The 18,437-nt window shown below is 46.7% G+C and overlaps 1 protein-coding gene across 4 annotated transcripts in view; it reads right to left on the bottom strand.

The window, feature by feature from the left end:
- Nucleotides 1–251: 251 nt before the first annotated feature.
- Nucleotides 252–18,437, bottom strand: part of LDB3 (LIM domain binding 3) — a 62,957-nt gene continuing 44,771 nt past the window's right edge. For all 4 annotated transcript variants that reach the window (XM_049646286.1, XM_049646285.1, XM_049646284.1 and 1 more), the window contains 5 exons: nt 15,613–16,033; nt 13,770–13,950; nt 13,017–13,137; nt 7,360–7,475; nt 252–2,108 (listed from right to left, as the gene is read on the bottom strand). In XM_049646286.1, coding sequence (XP_049502243.1) covers nt 2,019–2,108; nt 7,360–7,475; nt 13,017–13,137; nt 13,770–13,950; nt 15,613–16,033 — 929 coding nt within the window. In that variant the 3' untranslated portion in view covers nt 252–2,018. The remainder of the gene's footprint in view (nt 2,109–7,359; nt 7,476–13,016; nt 13,138–13,769; nt 13,951–15,612; nt 16,034–18,437) is intronic.

The raw sequence follows: 18,437 nt of genomic DNA, 5'->3' as shown, positions 1-18,437 counted from the left end.
GTGTTGTTTTGTTTTTGTTTTTGTTTTTGTTTTTGTTTTTGTTTTTTAAAGAAAACCTGCCTAGAGCTTTTCCGTACAGTCAGCAACCTCCTTATCCCTGTATATTTGAACTTTCCCAAAATAACAGAAAGCTCCAAGGTACTTGTTGGCAACTCCTGAAAAATCTCCAGTCACTCCCAACAGATTTTACTGTCTGGTACTTTTTAGATTCACTTTCTTAAGGCACCACAGAAGAAAAGGAGGGCCCTGTGGTAGGAGCATGTTCACGTCCCTCCTGGTGCTCCCTCGGGGACATGGCTTCACCCTTGGGAAAAAACACGGGCCTCCTGCTAGGGATGCATCCTGCCGTTACTCTCTCCCTCAGGGAGAAGGGACACACGCTGGTAGAAAGGCAGTCCCCTGGAAGCCTCAGTTCTCAGAAGAAAAAGTGTTCTAATGCATTCTCATAAAACATGCAAAGAGAAAATCCAAAACAGGAGTGAGGAGAAACTAGCAGTGAGTTGGAAGAGTGCCTAAGGGTTGTGTGCAAGTGAGAAACACCCAGTCAAACTGCCTACTTCAACGCCTTGTTCAATGAGCGTAATAACAGTGCATCCTAAAGGGAAAGAGAAGGTACCGTTTCTAACCTCAGAAACTAACAAGCTTCTCTCTTTATCACCCAACAGCTTTAAAATGCTTACTTAACTCAAACTATCACCAACATTTGAAAGAAGTTTGAAGACTCAAGACTATTTCAATAAACATTTCAATAATTGCTAGATCAACTCAGCTCCTACATTTTCAAAATGTCGGCCAAAATGGCAAATGAGTACGTATCGGTCCATCTTTCCCTTCCAGCAGTCAACACAACTGTACATAATCAGTGTGCTGCACTTAAAGGAACATTTGTGAAGGACGGCGCAGCTCGGAGGTGGGAGGTCCTACCAACACTTGCGTTTTTACTGAGGCTGGCAGAATGCAAGGTTCCTCCTCCCCATCCAGAGTTTGGGCATGTTCTCAGCCCATCCTGCCATCCTGTTTCAGACACTGTCTCTCCCTTCTTGTCCACAGGTCATTAAGCCTGTTGGGGGAAGGGGTGCTGAGGAAGACTTCATAAGTGAGCAGTCACGGGATTGGGAGTGAAATACATGCACAAGACCGAACATTCATGCTCACGAACTTCATAAAGCAAAACAAAGGCTCGACACAACCCGGAGTCGCTTTAAAACCACCTCTCACACACAGCAGAGCAAAACTGGAAAAACCCAATTACACTTTCCCATCAAAATTCAAAAAAGAGCTAAACCTTCTGGGGACATAGGATGTTTTAGACGGAAAGAAGGTGGCTGAAGGGCCCTTCTTTTCTCAGCTGTCTGCAGCATGAGCCAGAGCCCTTCCTGAAGCCCTGTCAGCTGCCCAGTGGCTCCCAGAAAACACCTCTTAGACGCCTGGACTCCCTCAGCACGCTCGACTCTGCTCAAGGTCTGAGGAAGTCTGATGCTCAGAGGTAGCTCCATGACGCTAGTAATAGAATAACACTTCCTTTTTTGGTGAGGAAAGCCCAATCGGTCTTAGCTAACAAGCCCTCAGCTATGGCTCTAAAAATACCCCGCAGCAAGCACTGCTTGGCACTTCATTCTGTTTGCCAGAGAACTCCACAGAACATTTCAGATTCTCCATAACTGCTCTGAGCTCTGTCCCTGCTCTAGTGACCTCGGGAAAGTGTATCACTTCAAGAAGATGACTTTTTGTTTTTCACTGTAGAGTTCTTGGAATTCTGTCCCGAACGTCTGAATTACAACTCCAGCCTTGGATTAATTACTAGCTTGGTTTAGGAATCTTCGTTTGGCTTCTAGTCTGAACTATGCAAATACACGATCTGTGTGCAGAAGGAAGGACTAAAATTACACTTCAAAAGGGCTCAGTAGCTTCCTGTCTTCCCCCTTTCCCCCCAAAAAGAAACATCAGCCTCCTTGAATCCTTTGTCGCCAGCAGCAGGAGCAGCTCCCAGCCTGTCCGCGTCAGACGCTCCAGGCTCTCTACACGTTGATGGCGTGTGCGTGCTTCTTGCACAGGGGTTTGTCCTTCTTGGAGTAGAATGGCTGCCCCTCCAGATTCACGTGGCAGACCTGGGGATAGAGAACAGACGGCCATGAGGCAGGCCCTGTCTCTCCTCACTACAGATTCTTAATGACGTGAGCAGCGTAGATGTTCGAATTATGGCATATTTAAGGCTTCCAAAGAGGAACGTGGAACTAAATTCCAATTAAATTAAATGGCAGACACAAAATTTGCAAGATGAAGATGACTGACCAATGCTATCCAAAATTTACAAAAGGGGCACCTGGGTGGCCCAGTTGGTTAAACTTCTGGCTTCAGCTCCGATCATGATCTCATGGTTTGTGAGTTCAAGCCCCACGTCGGGCTCTGTGCTGACAGCTCAGAGCCTGGAGCCTGCTTTGGATTTTGTGTTTCCCCTCTCTCTCTGCCTCTCCCCTGCTCACGCTCTGTCTCTCTCTCTCTCAAAAATAAATAAATAAATAAAATGTTTTTAATTTACAACCAGTAAATTACAAACCGGTATAGAATCATGAGTCAATATCCACAGAGTTGATTAACATCCAAGTAAATAGCATTAGTAAATTAGCAAACACATCAAAGAAGATGATCCTCATCAATAAGTAAAGGAAAAATAAATCAAAATCTCCATGAGAGACCACTAGGTATCTATTAATCTAACGAGATAAAACAAACAAACCAACAAAACCTCCCCAATCATTTGCTACCATTAATCTTACATGACTGTAGCCAAAAAGTAAAAAAAAAGTATCCATCAACAGTCAACGATGCCAAAAGGGAATCAAGCCTACTTGTGCACTGCTAGGGACACAGCTCGGTGAATCAGCTCAGTCTTCTGTAGGGAATGTGGCAGCAGCACTGAAAAGGAGCCATAAAGATGTGCCTGCCTGCCTGGTACCACTGGGGAGGAGTTTATCTTACAGAAACTATTGCACAGAACAACGTGTGCTGAAGCAAAAATTCAAAACCACTAAAACATCTCTCTATAGGGAGGTAACTAAGTAAATTCTTTTGGTACGTTTTCCAATGGAATGCCATCGTGCAAAAGATAAATCAAATATGGAAAAGTGTAAGCAGAGAGATATTATATGAAAAAAGGCAAAATTATACATCCACATGATGACAACATATGAGGGCAGTTTGAAGATGGAGACATCACAGAAAGAAGAAAGCTAAGTAACATTTGTTGAGGCTACTATGGGCCAAGCAGGAGACCCGACACTCTATATACATCATCTCATTTAATCACAAAATCTTTTGGGAAGGTATAACTTTTTCTCATTCCACAAGTGAAGAACTGTGGCTCAGAGCCAAGTGTCTTGCTTAAGTCACAGACCTAGCAAGTTATGGAGTTGGGACTCCATGTCCAGATCTGCAAGACTCCAGTTTCAAGCTCATTTTCCCTACACCTCACAGCAAAGAGGAGTTATACTTACCTGAAATTGTTCTGGGCTTATGGACTTGTATAGAGGTAGCCCTCCACGTTTGTTGGATCAGTCATATATACAGGCTGGCCCTGGGTGGGCAATACGCCAATGTATCAGAGTCAGCTGGGAGGTTACATTGGCTGGGATGGGCCCCAGTGTCATAGAGGTCACTGAACATTTCAGATGGGGAGAAGAATTGGGGACCACATTCAGGACACTGACATCGGAAGGAGAAGTGTAGGTGCAGTTCCCACACAGAATGCATGAGGATAGAGAAATCGCCCTCTTGAAGTGAGTGTAGGTCAGTGAGCATGTGGCCACTCCAAGACAGTTGGAAAGAAAAGTGGCATCACGGTGGGCCCACGTGCAAGTCCCTAATGACCCAGTTGAGGATGTTATACTTGGGATCACACAGGGCTGCCAATGGGCCCCAGAAACCAATGACCTAGAAAAGTGACTGAAAATATCCCAGGTGGGTACAGTAATATTGAATGTAGCCACGCTCTTGTGTGACCTCAAGCTGCTGGTGAAGACAAGCCAGGGTTTCAGGGAAGACAGAAAGGCAGCTCTGGAGCGAGTTCTCACAGAGCTGCCTGTCAACATCTGGGGTTCCTGTTCTAGTCTGGGACAATGCTGGCTACTTGTGAGAACTTTGATATAAGTTGGAGAGCGTGTTGGGGACTAAAGACCAAGAAGTGAGGAAGGGCCAGAGCTTCAGGGGTGACTCATTGGTAAGATGGAGCTGAGGGCAGAAAACATCATAGAGAGGTCATGCTCATTGTCTTGGGCGAGGAGACCCTGTATGGGATACAAGGTGGCTTTGTGGTGGAGATACCCAGACTACTCAGCAGAGGGGCACAGCAGGGATGGCCCAACCCCCAGGCTCCATGGTCAAGTGGCATCAGGGCCTGACTGGGAAGGAGTGGGGGTCATGGACAGTGCTGGAAGGCAATGAAATGGGCCAGCTACAACAGCTCCTATGAGGGCTTCCTACAAAAGTTACACCACTGCCCTCCTCCCCTCCTGATACCCACACCAGTGAGGAAGGGCTAGAAACCCAACAAGACTTAGAGGAAAAGAGGGGCCACAGTAAGACACCTTTGTCCCACATCCTTTCCATTGGAACTCAAGTGCCAAAGCCAGACAGGAGCTTAACCTTCATCCTGACCCACACAGCCCTTCTCAGCCATCATTTTATATGCATGGGACTTTAGAGGGGCTGTCTTCTCCTGTTCTTTAATTGCTCATATACGTCAGCTTTGCTTTCCTTTCAAGATTCCAAACTCCTTGAAGGTGGAGACTTGTTCTGGGATACTCTTGTAGTCCCCAAGCTCAAGAAATATTTGGTAAATTGAATTAGTCTAAAGTTATGTGCTCTCCTGAGATCTAACTGATAGGAAAACAGCATATCAGCTGGGAGAGCTACTTTTTGATCTTCTTTTCTTACTAGGTTTTTTTTTTTTAAGTTATAGGAAAATATACGCTCATCAAAGGTGATTTGGAAATATAAAGTGGTGGATAAAGGACCCGCTCCCCACAAAAGACCCTCACAGTTTTCCAATCAAAAGATTGCTTTCCAAAACTTAAAACAAAAACCGTGCTCCACTTCGATATATCTAAACAGGGCAGTGAGCGCCACACAGGACCACTTTGGAGGAAGATGTAATGACTCACCACGCTGATTCTCCAAAGAACAGGATGAGCCTGGCTTCTTTGGGTGGATTCTTTGGGCACTGCTATGGGTCTCTCACACCTGACTGGAATTTATTTGCAATCTCAACCTGAACAACCCCATGCTTTACTGCTTCTTCTGGTCTCTCTCTGGGATTTATGCCACTGTGACCCTCAGCCAAACATAGTGGGCTTGAGGGAGGAGACCCATGCTCACCCCTCCATGTGACACAGACCTCTTGTTATCCTGCCCTCAGAGAATAGGCCTTCTGTGCCACTGTCTGCCCTGGACCTTCTCCAAGTCACTTGGATTCTTCTAGAAGTTGGGTAACCAGACTTGCAGGCAGCATCTTAGGATAAGACAAGCCATGGCTTGAATATAAGGGTCAGACAGCCCTATGTGCCTTGCTGAGCCATGGCTCTGTAGGGGACAACCCAAAACCCAATATATTCACGTTGTTACTCCTTTGCAGAGGGGAGGACCTGATATATTTAAAGGACCCTAAAAGTCAAGGAGAAAATCTATTCCAAAAGCTGGAAAATCAGTGTTTAGATTGAATTGTGTGTTTCCTTCCCCAAATTCATATGCTGAAGTCCTTACTTCCAGTACCTTCAATCTACCCAGCGCAGGGACACAGTGGTGACCTTATTTGGAAGTAGGATCTTTGCAGATGTAATTAAGATGTAAGTTAAATGAGGTCATACTGGAGTAAGGCGGGCCCTTAATCCAATATGACCAGTGTCCTTATAAGAAAACGAGAAGCGTATAGAGACACACGCGCAGAGGAGAACGCCATGTGAGGACACAGGCACACAGAAGGAAGGTGGCCATGTGACCGTGGAGGCAGAGACAGAAGTTCCGTAGCTGTAATTCAAGAAACGTCAGAGATTGCTGGCAACCACCAGAAGCCGGGAGAGAGAACGTGGCCCTTGAATTTGGATTTCTAGCTTCCGGAACTGTGAGAGAATACATCTCAGCTGTTGAAGCCATCAGATTTTGGTATGTTGTTGCAGCTGCCCTAGCAAACAAACACACCGAGTCAATACAGTGCACCCCACGAATGGAGGCGTGGAAACCTGAAGCGCATTGCAGTAAACTTTATGGCGAGAGTTGTCCTATCTCCTCAGTCTATAAAAATTGCTCAAGTTTAAACTGCATGGATATTTGATACATACCACACTTTACCTTGGCAGCTCTGGTTTTAAAAAAAAGAAAAGAAAAAAGAAAGTAGTAGCAGCACATTAATTTTCCCAAATAAAGTTCAGGCAATTGCAGACTCACATGACAGGACTTTCTCAGGGCTGAATATTCCCTAAATCTAAGGCAGAGTCTAAATGTCGGTGACTTCTTGCTGTGTCTCCTCCCCAACCCGAAGCCCTCGGAAGGAAAGTGCCAATCTCATGGGAAAAATGACCTGGCTGTTTGGCAGAAATAAATGGCACGTGGTTAATAGTTAATCTAGGGTTTATCTCCTGGCAACTACACATCAAGAACAAGACCATTTAGGAAAATAAGATGATACTCAGCCCCAATTCCTAAAGATTCTCTCAAAAAAAGCCTTATCTCAGCTTTTCATAGGATGAGTCAACAAGCTACAATCTGGTGTTTCACGGTGAAAATTTGGGGGAAAACCCTTAAATCACTTCATCATATCTAACACATCTTATAACCATAGGAAACCATCCATCTCTATTTTAACCCAGGCATCATTCACTGCTCCCAAGTATTTTATTTATTTATTTATTTATTTATTTATTTATTTATTTTTGAGGGAGAGAGAGAGAGACAGAGCATGAGCAGGGGAGGGGCAGAAAGAGAGGGAGACACAGAATCCAGAGCAGGCTCCAGACTCTGAGCTGTCAGCACAGAGCCTGACACGGGGCTCAAACTCACGTCATTGCTCCCAACTGTTGAGAGCACTGCTGGTGAGGCCAGTTGCTGGTCTGACAGACCCTGGGAGGACACTCTGCTGTCCTTATGAGATGGAGAGTAACAAAGCCACATTGCTTTATACATACTTATGAGTAATAAAACTTTGCCTGACTGTGACATATCAAGGCATCACAGTACTTGCCAGCTTTTAAAAATGACCAGAGTATCAGAAGGCCAGAGTTGAAAGGGGTGTAGAGGCTTGGTCACCTGGCCCCACTAGGTCCCTCCTGCCCCTTCTCAGAAAGTGAGAACCCCAGGCTAAAAACATACCGCACAGATGAAGCAGGTGTCATGCCAGGTGTGGCCCAGGGCTTCAATAAACTTGTCTCCAGCCTCCACAGGGAAATCACAGCCATGACACTTGGTGCTGAACAGATTGACGTAGTCTGAAATGAAAGGCAGAGTGAGGACCTGGCATCCAGGCAGGCTGGGAGAAGTATCCTGGACGCACTGACCCAATGCCAGGAGAGCACCCCATATCACTGAACTGGGGCAGTGGGTACAACCGAACTGGTTACTTGTCATCCTGCAGACAAATGTTTGGTTACATGATTGGGTTTCTTTCCTTTTCAATACTTTGTCGTGGTGTTGTATGGATTCAGGCTTAGTTGCCACTCTTGGCTGGTTCGATTTGCAAACACTTTCTGGATCTGTCACTCACTTTCTGCAGGGTGATTTTCTCCTCTGTCTCTGTCAGCTTTTATAGCCTAAACCAACCAATCCCAAAAAAGAAAAAAAAATCATATTTCCCAACAGCTATGCTTAGTTTGGAAGAAGGAGAGCCCTTAACATTTTTAGGAATTATAGTATGCTCTTTGTTTGGAAATTCTTCTGTCATTGGGCATTTGTGTTGATAACAAATTTTCACTACTAGAAACAATATTTGAACTACTATGTTAAGACATGACCCCCATCCCCCACCCCAGCCAAAGAGATAATAATAGCAAGTATTATTTGTATAATGCTTTGCAGCCTATCAAGCATTCTCACATAGATAGTATTATTTACTAGTATCTCAATGTCATGGTCTATGTATAAGTTTGTATTAGCTTTCTTTCCACCCTCAACACAGTGCTGGACACACAAATCCATACCCAACACATACGTGTTGAATGAATGCATGAATAGATGAACCAGTGAATCAGTAAGTCAATGAATAAACTTAATCTTCAAAAAACATCCCTTAGAGATGGAACTATAATCATTTTTTGTTTTGTTTTGTTCTGTGGATGAGGAAACTGAGGCTCACCAGAGTCACACAGCTGAGACACAGTGGGCCCATCCTTCTCCAACTCAGGAGCTGCCTGTCTGCGTCCCAGGGGCAGCAGTTCCACTGCACTCACTGTAGAACTCTTCCAGATTCTTTTAGAGAAGTTAGATGCCTTTTACAAAGCCTTCATTCCCCTAGAGGTACACTTGTCTCTCCACAGTTGGCTTTTCATTTTATCATTTTTCTGCTCAGTTCTCCTTGGGGACAGTGAGCCTGTTTGCCATTGTAGACCACATGCAGAGGGGCAGTGAGTCACAGGGTGTTATGAACTTGGGTTCTTTTTGTTTTGAGAGAGAGAGAGAGAGAAACAGAGTACGAGTGGTAAAGAGGCAGAGAGAGAGGGAGACACAGAATCTGAAGCGGCCTCTAGGCTCTGAGCTGTCAGTACAGAACCCGATGTGGGTCTCAAACTCGTGAACCGTGAGATCATGTCCTAAGCCAAAGTTGGACATTTAACTGACTGAGCCACCCAGGCGCCCCATGAACTTGGGTTCTGAAGAAAGAAAGCACTGAGCCCAAGTTCCAGCTCTATTCAGGAATTGTTCATACCTGGGACAAACCACCTAACTCCTCAGTGTCTCATCTTTCAGTACCTAAGTTGTGGAGTGGTTGTACAGATTGAATAAGATAATGCATGTGAATGTACTTGGCACAAACACTCAGAAATAGTGGCTCTTACTGTGAATGTCTTTATAAATGATAAAAGGAGGGAAGGAAACGTGATCCAAGTGTCTATTATGCACCGGTCCGATATTAGTGCTTTCCTAAGTTTCTTGGTGAATCTTCACAGCAGGTCTGTGAAGAAGTATTATTCCCATTTTAAAGACAAGGAAACTGGCCCTAGAGGTTCCAGCACACAAGCAGTAGGAGCCTGATGGACTCCAAAGTTCATTCTCTTTCCACAACTTTATGCGGTCTTCAGTTATCTATTTGCCATTGAGCTTTGATAAGTTATATCTCTTGCGTATTTTTTCCAATGTATGGTTTTCCCTTTGGGGTTTAATTACAGTTTGTCATGCAAATGTCGTTATAAATATCACAGTCTGTTAATCCTATCTCTGACAGGATTCTTAATTTGTTTGGTGGGCAGAAATCTATCACCTCACCAGAGCAAAGAAAACATTATTTTGCTTCCTTTACAAAGTTACACTTTACAGTTGACTGTGCTCTGTAGGAACTAGTGTGGGTGAGAAACAGGGTCATAGGCTACCCCATCTCCACGGGAGGGCCAGGCTTGCACCCCCACTTCTGACTTCTCTCTCATTACTCCCAGCCTCCAGATGCCCTTGGCTCTGTCTCTCTCCTTTACTTCATCATGCCTGTGTATGAACCAGGCCCTGGGCTTGGAAAACCATCCCCACTTTGTCTACCTTGGATCTCGACAATGCTTTGAGCCAGGCCTTCCTCCTGGGAAGCCTTCATCCTCTACCTCAACCAAGAGAGACAAGATGAACTTCCTGGGGGCTTCTCTTGGCTTCCCTGCCTTCTCATTCCATTCATTCATCCATTCAATCATTATCGCCGGACTATCCATTTATGTGATGGCATATCACATGATGATGTATCTGCTTGAGGTTTTTGAGGACAAAGACCCATTCCCAATGCACAGTGTCTTTCATAGGAACTGGCATATACTTGATGGATAAATGATGAATGGAAAAACAAAAGAAATGTTTGGAAAACCTTATTAAATACTGGTTCCTTTTCTCGTTGTGCAGCCTAAGATTAAGCTCTTAAAATGGAACGTCTAGTCTTGCCTACTGATCGGTTTTTCTGTTTTATATTTGATTCTGTATGGTCTTAAGAAGTGCCTGCCACTTTGTTTTAAAATTTGGTAGCACAAGTCTTGGCCCTAATACGTTTTTTTGAAGTTAATATATTTCTCATTTATCCTAAAACAATGAGAATATAATTGGAAGTAAGTTTGTGCATGGGTCTTTCCCACCAGGAGCATAATCTAGCTCCTCATTTATTTCTTACTTTATTTCTCCTATTAGGTCTTTATAATTTTCTTCGACTTACTCTCTTATGCCCCAAGTTGAATTCATACCCTGTATTTAATGGATTTTATTGCTATTGTAAAAGGGTTTCCATCCACCAAATCACAGGTGCTCTCTGTTGAAAAAGGGCTTAGCGCTTTCCTAGAGTAGTCGTTCTCAAACAGAATCATCTCGAGTGTTCACTAAAACACAGATTGCTGGGCCCCACCCTTCAGAGTTTCTGATTCAGCAGATCTGGGGTGAGACCCAAAGATTTGCATTTCTCTGATTCTGATACTGCTGGTCTTGGGATCATACCTCAATTCTCAGACCTACAGATGCAGAATTTCATCACTCTCCCCCCACACAGATGATCCTATATTCAGTTAGGTTTGAGAATTGATCTTTCTAATACCTTTATTTTTTTTAATTTTTAATTTTTTTAGTGTTTATTTTTGAGAGAAAGAGCATGAGCAGGGGAGGGGAAGAGAAAGAGGGAGACACAGAATCCGAAGCAGGCTCCACGCTCTGAGCTGTCGGCACAGAGCCCGACACGGGGCTCGAACCCACGAACTGTGAGATCATGACCTGAGCCACAGTCAGATGCTTGACCGACTGAGCCACCCAGGTGTTCTTTATATCTTTAAAGTTTCCCAGGTGGTTGTGACACCCCACCAGTCTGGGTCACTGCTCCAGGGCAGGCCCATCCATGAAGGGCTGACCTTCCTACCTCTCTTACTTACGTGCAAGGTATCATATATAAAAGTGTCAGCTCATCATGGCAATTGATGAAATCTTTTTTGAGTCTAGATCCTATCATTCTGGCATTCTCCCTTCTGTGTCTTCTTCCAAGTTGCTGATAAAAATGATGACAAGAGATACCACCTCACCTTCATTAGGATGGCAGCTACCAAAAAAACACAGCAAAATTTGCAAGTGTAGGCAAAGATGGAGTGAAATTGGAACTCCGTGCACTGTTGGGATTGTAAAAGGGTGCATCTAGTATGTAAGTTCCTGAAAGCCTCAGAAAATGAAATACCACATGACCCAGCAATCCTACCTCTGGGTATATACCCCCAAAGAATTGAAAACAGGGTCTTTTAGGGGCACCTGGGTGGCTCAGTCCATTCAGCATCTGACTCTTGATTTCTCATGGCTTGTGAGTTCAAGCCCCACATCAGGCTCTGTATTGACAGCACAGGACCTTCTTGGGATTCTCTCTCTCCCTCTCTCTGCCCCTCACCTACGTTCTCTCTCTCAAAATAAATAAATAAATAAACTTAAAAAACAAGAAAACAGGATCTATGGACACCCATGTTCATAGCAGCATTATTCACAATAGCCAAAAAATGGAAGCAACCCAAATGTCCATCAGTTTTTTTTGCCGGGGGGCGGGGGGTGGTTACCATGGAGAGGGACAGTGGTGATAGTGGAAATCTGTCATTCTTTTGCAAGCCTCAGACACAAATTATGGAAGTTGTAATGCTCTCAGCCAATGAATAATAGCAATTTGTATTGACACAACTGCACACTTATCCATTATCTACTAATTATCTAACAATTATCACCACGCACTCATAAGAAAGGAAATGACATCATTATCTGCTCCCTTTTACAGATATGGAAACTGAGGCACAGAATGACTCAGTAACTAAGTCATTCAATTAATAAGAGCTAGAAAGAGAACTTGCCGGTATACAAGAACCCAAGAAATTTCTTTTCTAACTTATTGTCAGGGGAAAATAGTTTTAGTCTACTTTGCTTTTCCCCTTGAGGAACTGGAATGTTTTCTCCTTTCTCATTTTAAAGTAAACTAACTTACTGTGTTTCTCTTTCTGCCCTCAAATTGGCTGCCCAGTCACTGTTGCTCTGTTATTCTTCACAATCAGCCTGCTTGCTTTTCCCTTTTCTGCTTGGTGCTGATTTTCTAGTTCTGTTGTATTAACCTTCATGTCCACGTTACCTTTGTTGGAACCTGCCTCAAACCCTCTTCTGAAAAAGGCAGGCTATGCATAAATGAGTGAGTGAGTGGCTGATTAGCCAGGACAGCAAATCTCTAGTAGAGTGCTTTGTCTTCAGAATTTACAATACTTTACTCCAAGTTTAAGGTAAAATGTAGCATTTGGGGAAAAGAGAAACTCTGAATTCAGACAGGGAGATCATAGGACTCTGGAAGAACATGAGAGGGGCAGGAAAAGGGGCTTTCACATGTTTGATGCTTTATACACTTTCTCAGGTTAAATCCTCACTACAACTCATGAGGCAGGTGTTTATATGCCCCCTTTTTACAGATGGGGAAAGTGAGGCTCAGAGAAGTTTAATAACTCACTCAGGGTTACAAAGCCCGTCCAAGGTGGAGCCTGGGACAGAACCTAATTCAAAGTCCACAGCCAAAGCCTTTTCAGACTCGACCTTGTGGTCTCCAGATCAAAACCATCTGATGGGCTCCCAAGTGGTTACAAGATGCCACCTGTGATCCACATATTTGGTGCAGGGAAGGGAGCAAAGATTGAATATGGGGGGGGGGGGAAGAAGCTATAGACCCGACTCCCAGAAAACCATGATTCTGCCATTTGGAGCCTCCTGATGGTCCCATGTGAACAGACAAAGGCAGGAATTCCCCGCACCTGCCCTGTTCTCCCACACCACCAGGCCTCCCCGCAGCACAGTGGTCCTACCTTTCTCGCAGTAGGGCTCCCCATCTTCCATGTGGAAGAGGCTGTTCCCAAAGGGCTTTTTGCAGGCTGCGCAGACAAAGCAGGTGGTGTGCCATGTCTGTCTCAGGGCATGCATTACTTCCTGGGGGAAAGAGCCTCAGCTCAGGTCAGAAAGCTCCCGGGGAGAGAGGAAGCTGGGCCTGCTCTCCCTCACCAGGCCCTGGCTACTGCTGGAGCATCCCAAAGAGGACCAGGACTAAGTGGGCCTTGGACGTGCTCAGGAAAGGCCTGGGAGTGGAGGGGTGAGGGCAGTGGCAGAGGAGTTCCTGCTCATGCAGCCCTTGCTGGGTACCAGGTTCTGTGTCAGAATCATCTGGAAGGTGGTTACCTAAGCTGCGATTCTTAACCCTCCCATCAAAGCTGGTGGGGAAGTACTGCTTATGGCCACCATTTTCCCAAAGGAGCTTGGGGAGGGGGGGTCAAGGCCATATGTGGGTGCATGGCAAGGTCAGTCCATGAAGTGATAACTTGTTTTGCAGAAGCTCTGCCAACGCTTCAAGCTGTGTGGCCCGGGGCATGTAACCATCTCTCCCTTCAAGTTCATTTGCTCCCCAGTCCCTTGGTGGCAAACCAACTCCCTTGTAGGATAGAAAGAGAGTTGTTCTCTGTTAGCGGCCCCTTCTTGGCTTCCTAAGGGGACCCCACAATCCTGGGGATGGGAAGAGACTGGTGGGGAAAATACAGGGTCAGAGGAGAGGGATGCTGCCCACTTACCCCCATGATTTTGGTGTTGCATTTGGCACAGACTGGGGCAAAGAACTGCTCATAACAGCGCTCGCAGTAAACATTGCTCTGCTCCTCCACGAAGCACACGTCCGCCAGGGAGGTCTTGCAGTAGGCACAGTTAAACTCCTCCGGGTGCCAGGAACGGCCCATGGCTACCAGAAAGGGGCCCCTGGAGAAGCAGAGAACAGCACCAAGCTTGAGACCAGATATTTCAGGACCCCCCAACAGTATTCATGCTGTGACCCCATAACCCTGACTTTTGTGACTGTTCTAACGAACTAATGTGAAATTCAGAGAAAGCTCTATGCAAAAAGATATTCGTTGTTGCATCAATTACAATAAAGAGAAAGGGGAAAGCGGCTCAGATATCTGCCGTAGGGGACCAGGGAAGCATACTGTAGAATATCCATTCAGTTGACACCTGATAATTATAATACGAACAGCAAAGATGACCACGCCAATGGTGGAGGTTTATTGAGCGCTGACTCTGTGGCACTACCTAAGAGGAAATGTGCATTTATTGACGTATTTAGTTCTTACAACAGTCCTAAGAAGTAGAATTAGAGTACCCATTTTCAATAAGGAAACTGAGGCACAGAGAGGTGAAGTAGGTTGTTCAAGGCCAGTACAGTAGACCCAGTATATGAGCCCGCGTTGCCTAGTTCCAGATTAGCAGTCAGAGCAGTGGGGCTACAAGGAAATGCTTTAAATTTAAATTTTTACATTTCTGAATTAAAAAAAAAATTTTTTTTATGTTTATTTATTTTTGACAGAGAGAGAAAGACAGAGCATGAGCGGGGGAGGGGCAGAGAGAGAGGAGACACAGAAACTGAAACAGGCTCCAGGCTCTGAGCTGTCAGCACAGAGCCCGACGTGGGGCTCGAACTCACAGACCGCGAGATCATGACCTGAGCTGAAGTCAGACGCTCAACTGACTGAGCCACCCAGGCACCCCCTGAATTTTTTTTTAATCTTTCAGTTTATTTATTTATTTTGAAAGAGAGACAGCACAAGTTGGGGAGGGGCAGAGAGCGAGAGGGAGAGAGAGAGAATCCCAAGCAGGCTCCGCAAGGTCAGCACAAAGCCTGATGCGAGGCTTGAACTCAAGAATCATGAGATCGTGACCTGAGCCGAAGTTGGATACTTAACCGACAGAGCCACCCACATGGCCCACTTCTCTGAATTTTCTAATTCTTCTCTAGTGAGCAAGTGTACTTTGTTTCTTTCTTTTTCCTTTTTCTGTGTTACTTTATTTTTAAATAAAAGTGTATTTATCACATATATAATCTTACCTCCCAAACACACACATACTATAAACATACTATGTTCCAACAAGCATCACCTATGGTCCATGAAATGACTTGTTTTCCTTTTAGTGTAGTAGATGCCCACCAAAGCCCTGAGCAGCACAGGCCTGTCTGTGGAAAGACCCAGAAGCAACCCTAAAGGAAAGCTGGGTCAAAACTAGCACTGTCAGCCAGCTTGCAACATGCCCTATAAACCTACTGACAACAAGACCAACAATTCCCAGAACCCGGCCTTAGCCCAAGGGGGAGGTCCTGGCACCAGGCACTGCGCTGGGAGCTTCAGTCACTTACCTCATGGAATTCTCCCGACTCCCCAGGGATGTGGGTGTCACACAGGTATGGAAGCTAAAGCTCAAAGGGGGTCAGACTAGGTGGCAAGCCAGAGGCACCCGAGGCTGCTCCGCAGCCTTCTTCCTATACCTGCCCTCCCTCCCCCTGTCACCCCCCCACCAAGGCTCAGAGAGTGGGCGAGCCTCCCCACTGCCCTTCTAGCACCCCAGCTCACGGCCAAGGCTGGACCATACCTGATGACGTTGTTGCAGTGGCCACAGAGCGGAGTCCGGCTGCTGGCTGGGAAGCGTTCAGCCCGCTGAACGATGCCCCTGGCCAGGGGGGACACCTGGGGCCCTGCTGGGGTATAGGCAGGGGCCCCTCGGGGCAGGGTCTGCTTGCTGATGGAGGTGGTGCTCCTGCCAGGGGCAAACTTCTGAGAGAAGCTGTCGTCTGTCACCCACGGTGGGCGGCTGCCAGACTCCGCAGGGCCCCCGCTGTAGGTCACTGAGGATGCAGGGTTATAGCTTGGGGCTGGCGAGGGGGTATAGGTTGGTGCCGGGGAAGGGGAGTAGGTGGGGGCAGGCGAGGGGGTGTAGGCAGGGGTAGGTGAGGGGGTGTAGGGAGCTGGACTGTAATTGGCCCCTGGGGATGGGCTGTAGGTAGATGCAGGCGCTGCAAGGCAAAAATAGCCAAAGAAAAATGTATCAGGAATTCATTTTCCCCAACTTCCCCCGCCCCCACCGCCAGAAAACTGTAAAAGGTGGCTTAATATCAGAGCAATACAATTCCAATTCCTATGGCAGACACGTTCCTGAACTTCTTGATGCCCCAGATTTGATTTTGCAGCAGGGAGCCAAGGGAGATAGAGAACAGCCAGAGCAGAGCCCTCGGGAGCTGGGACAGGGCTGGGAAAGGGACATAGCTATAAATATCTGCAGCTGTGTGGGGTGGGGCTCGGCCAGGCCTTGGCTGCCAGAGGCCTGCAGAAGACAGGGAATGGGGGGCGGGGGTGCCAGGCAAGCCTCATATTTGGGTCCTCTGGGCCGGGAAGAGGGTGGGAGCGGGTCGGCTTGGCCTTGCCTGGAAGATGCTTTTGGTTGCACTCTGACCAGCGATTTGACATCTGACATGCCTCAAATGTGTTTGCTGAACCTGGACCTAGTCCAGCCTTGGGGACAGAGCCGATGACAGGGCAGTTGGGTTTTCAGGTTCAGGTTTCATGTTCAGCTGCAATTGTTTTCTTGAAAAAGAGTTTGGCTTGATTTGTACTGGGGGGACATTTCACCTTGCTTTGATTGGGGTGGGGGTTGGGGGTCTTAAGAGAACCGCACAGAGGAAGCCTGGGCAGAGATGTCAGGGGGACAGCTCACCCCAGTCTGTGGCTGCCTCTGGGACACCCATGCTCTCCCACATCACTTTAGTGGAAACCGAGAATGTCTGAGTGGCTGTGCAGAAATTACCATGGAAGTCAGAGTGCAGGTCGAGAATGTACTGCCTCAGTTCTGGAACCCCCTCTTCCTGCTCCCTGAGAGTTGAACACGCTTTTGGGGTGACAACGCCAAAGAGCACTGCAGCTGCTTACCAGAGGCCCTCTGAGGCCTGAGCCCTCAAAACCCAGATCTCTCAGGTTTGCTGCCTCTGCTGTGGAGCCTGCACACATATTCCAGCCAGCTTCCTCTTCCAGCCAGGGAGGGTTCAGAAGCCTCACCTCAGCTCACAGTCTGAGCCTCTGGAAAGAGGCCTCATTCCTCCTATCCTGGGAAACATGTTGGGGCAGCCTCCCTCCATTCCTGAGCCTGCCTAGGTGGATGCACTATAGTGAGGGGTGCTGAGGCAGCCCCCATCAGTCGCTAGCCTGGAAAGGAAGGTCTTGCTCAGGGCTAAAGTTCCCCACCTGGCCTCTGATCTCTCCCACCTGGTTCTTCTGGACCACCCTGGGGGCCTGCTGCTCCAACTCTACCTTTTGCTCCCAGATTACTGGCCCTTCAGAGCAGGGTAACATGGGAACCCCTGTGCTGTGGGTGGGTAGGGATCAGGCCTATGTTATTGAAAGGTAAAGGGGTAAAATCGTCCACAGCCCTGCCCTGGAACCATCCCGGGAGTGATGCTGGCTTCTAAAGGTAAAATTCTCTCCATGAGGAATCAATCTTCTTCCCACTTATTAAGGGAATAGGCTTGGCGCATAACAAGTCACCTGGGTTAGTTCCCTTGACAGTTGAGGTCACTGAGGCTCAGACAGAGCCAGTAAGTGGCAGAGTGAGTCTCCAAAACCATTCTATTACCCCAAGCTGCCTCTGGAAAGAATAGGAGTCTGATTTCCAGAAAATCTCGGTGTACCGTGTCATTGAGGAGGAACTATCCACCTGGAGGAGGTCCCATGCTCTGACATGTAGCACAACCATCAAAAGCCCTAGGTTCAGGTCCCAACACTACTGCATCCTGGCTGTGTGTCCTTGGGCAAGTTCCTTAACGTCTCTGGGCCTGAATTTTCTTTTTTTTTTTTTAATTTTTTTTAATGTTTATTTTTATTTTTGACAGAGAGAGAGACAGAGCATGAGCAGGGGAGGGGCAGAGAGAGAGGGAGACACAGAATCCAAAGCAGGCTTCAGGCTCCGAGCCGTCAGCACAGAGTCCGAGGCGGGGCTCGAACTCACAGACGGCGAGATCGTGACCTGAGCCGAAGTTGGACGCTCAACTGACTGAGCCACCCAGGCGCCCCCTGAATTTTCTTTTTTCAAAATGGCATTAATAATTCTTAGTACCTTACAGGAGGATTAAAGAAGACAAGAAATATAAAGTGCTTAGCCTAGTGCCGGGCACAGTGTATGCATCATTTCACATTAGTGAGGGTGGTGAGGATGATGCTTCCTGGGTCTCAGCGTGTGGATGAACTGCCTGATGGTCACCTAGGGGAACCTGTCCAGGGAGACCACAGGATGCTGGGAGTGGGGGTGGGAGATGTGACACCCTGTAATCAGATAACCTGGGACTGAGTCTACTCACCTGTGGTGGAATGTATGATGTTCCTACCTGCCTCAAAGGGAGTGATGAGGACCTACTGGAACAACATTTGTGA

The sequence above is a fragment of the Panthera uncia genome, chromosome D2, assembly GCF_023721935.1.
Source record: "Panthera uncia isolate 11264 chromosome D2, Puncia_PCG_1.0, whole genome shotgun sequence".
Classification (NCBI taxonomy): Eukaryota; Metazoa; Chordata; class Mammalia; order Carnivora; family Felidae; genus Panthera; species Panthera uncia.
The sequence above is the reverse complement of the archived record's forward strand: the minus strand, read 5'-3'. Positions and strand labels throughout refer to the sequence as shown.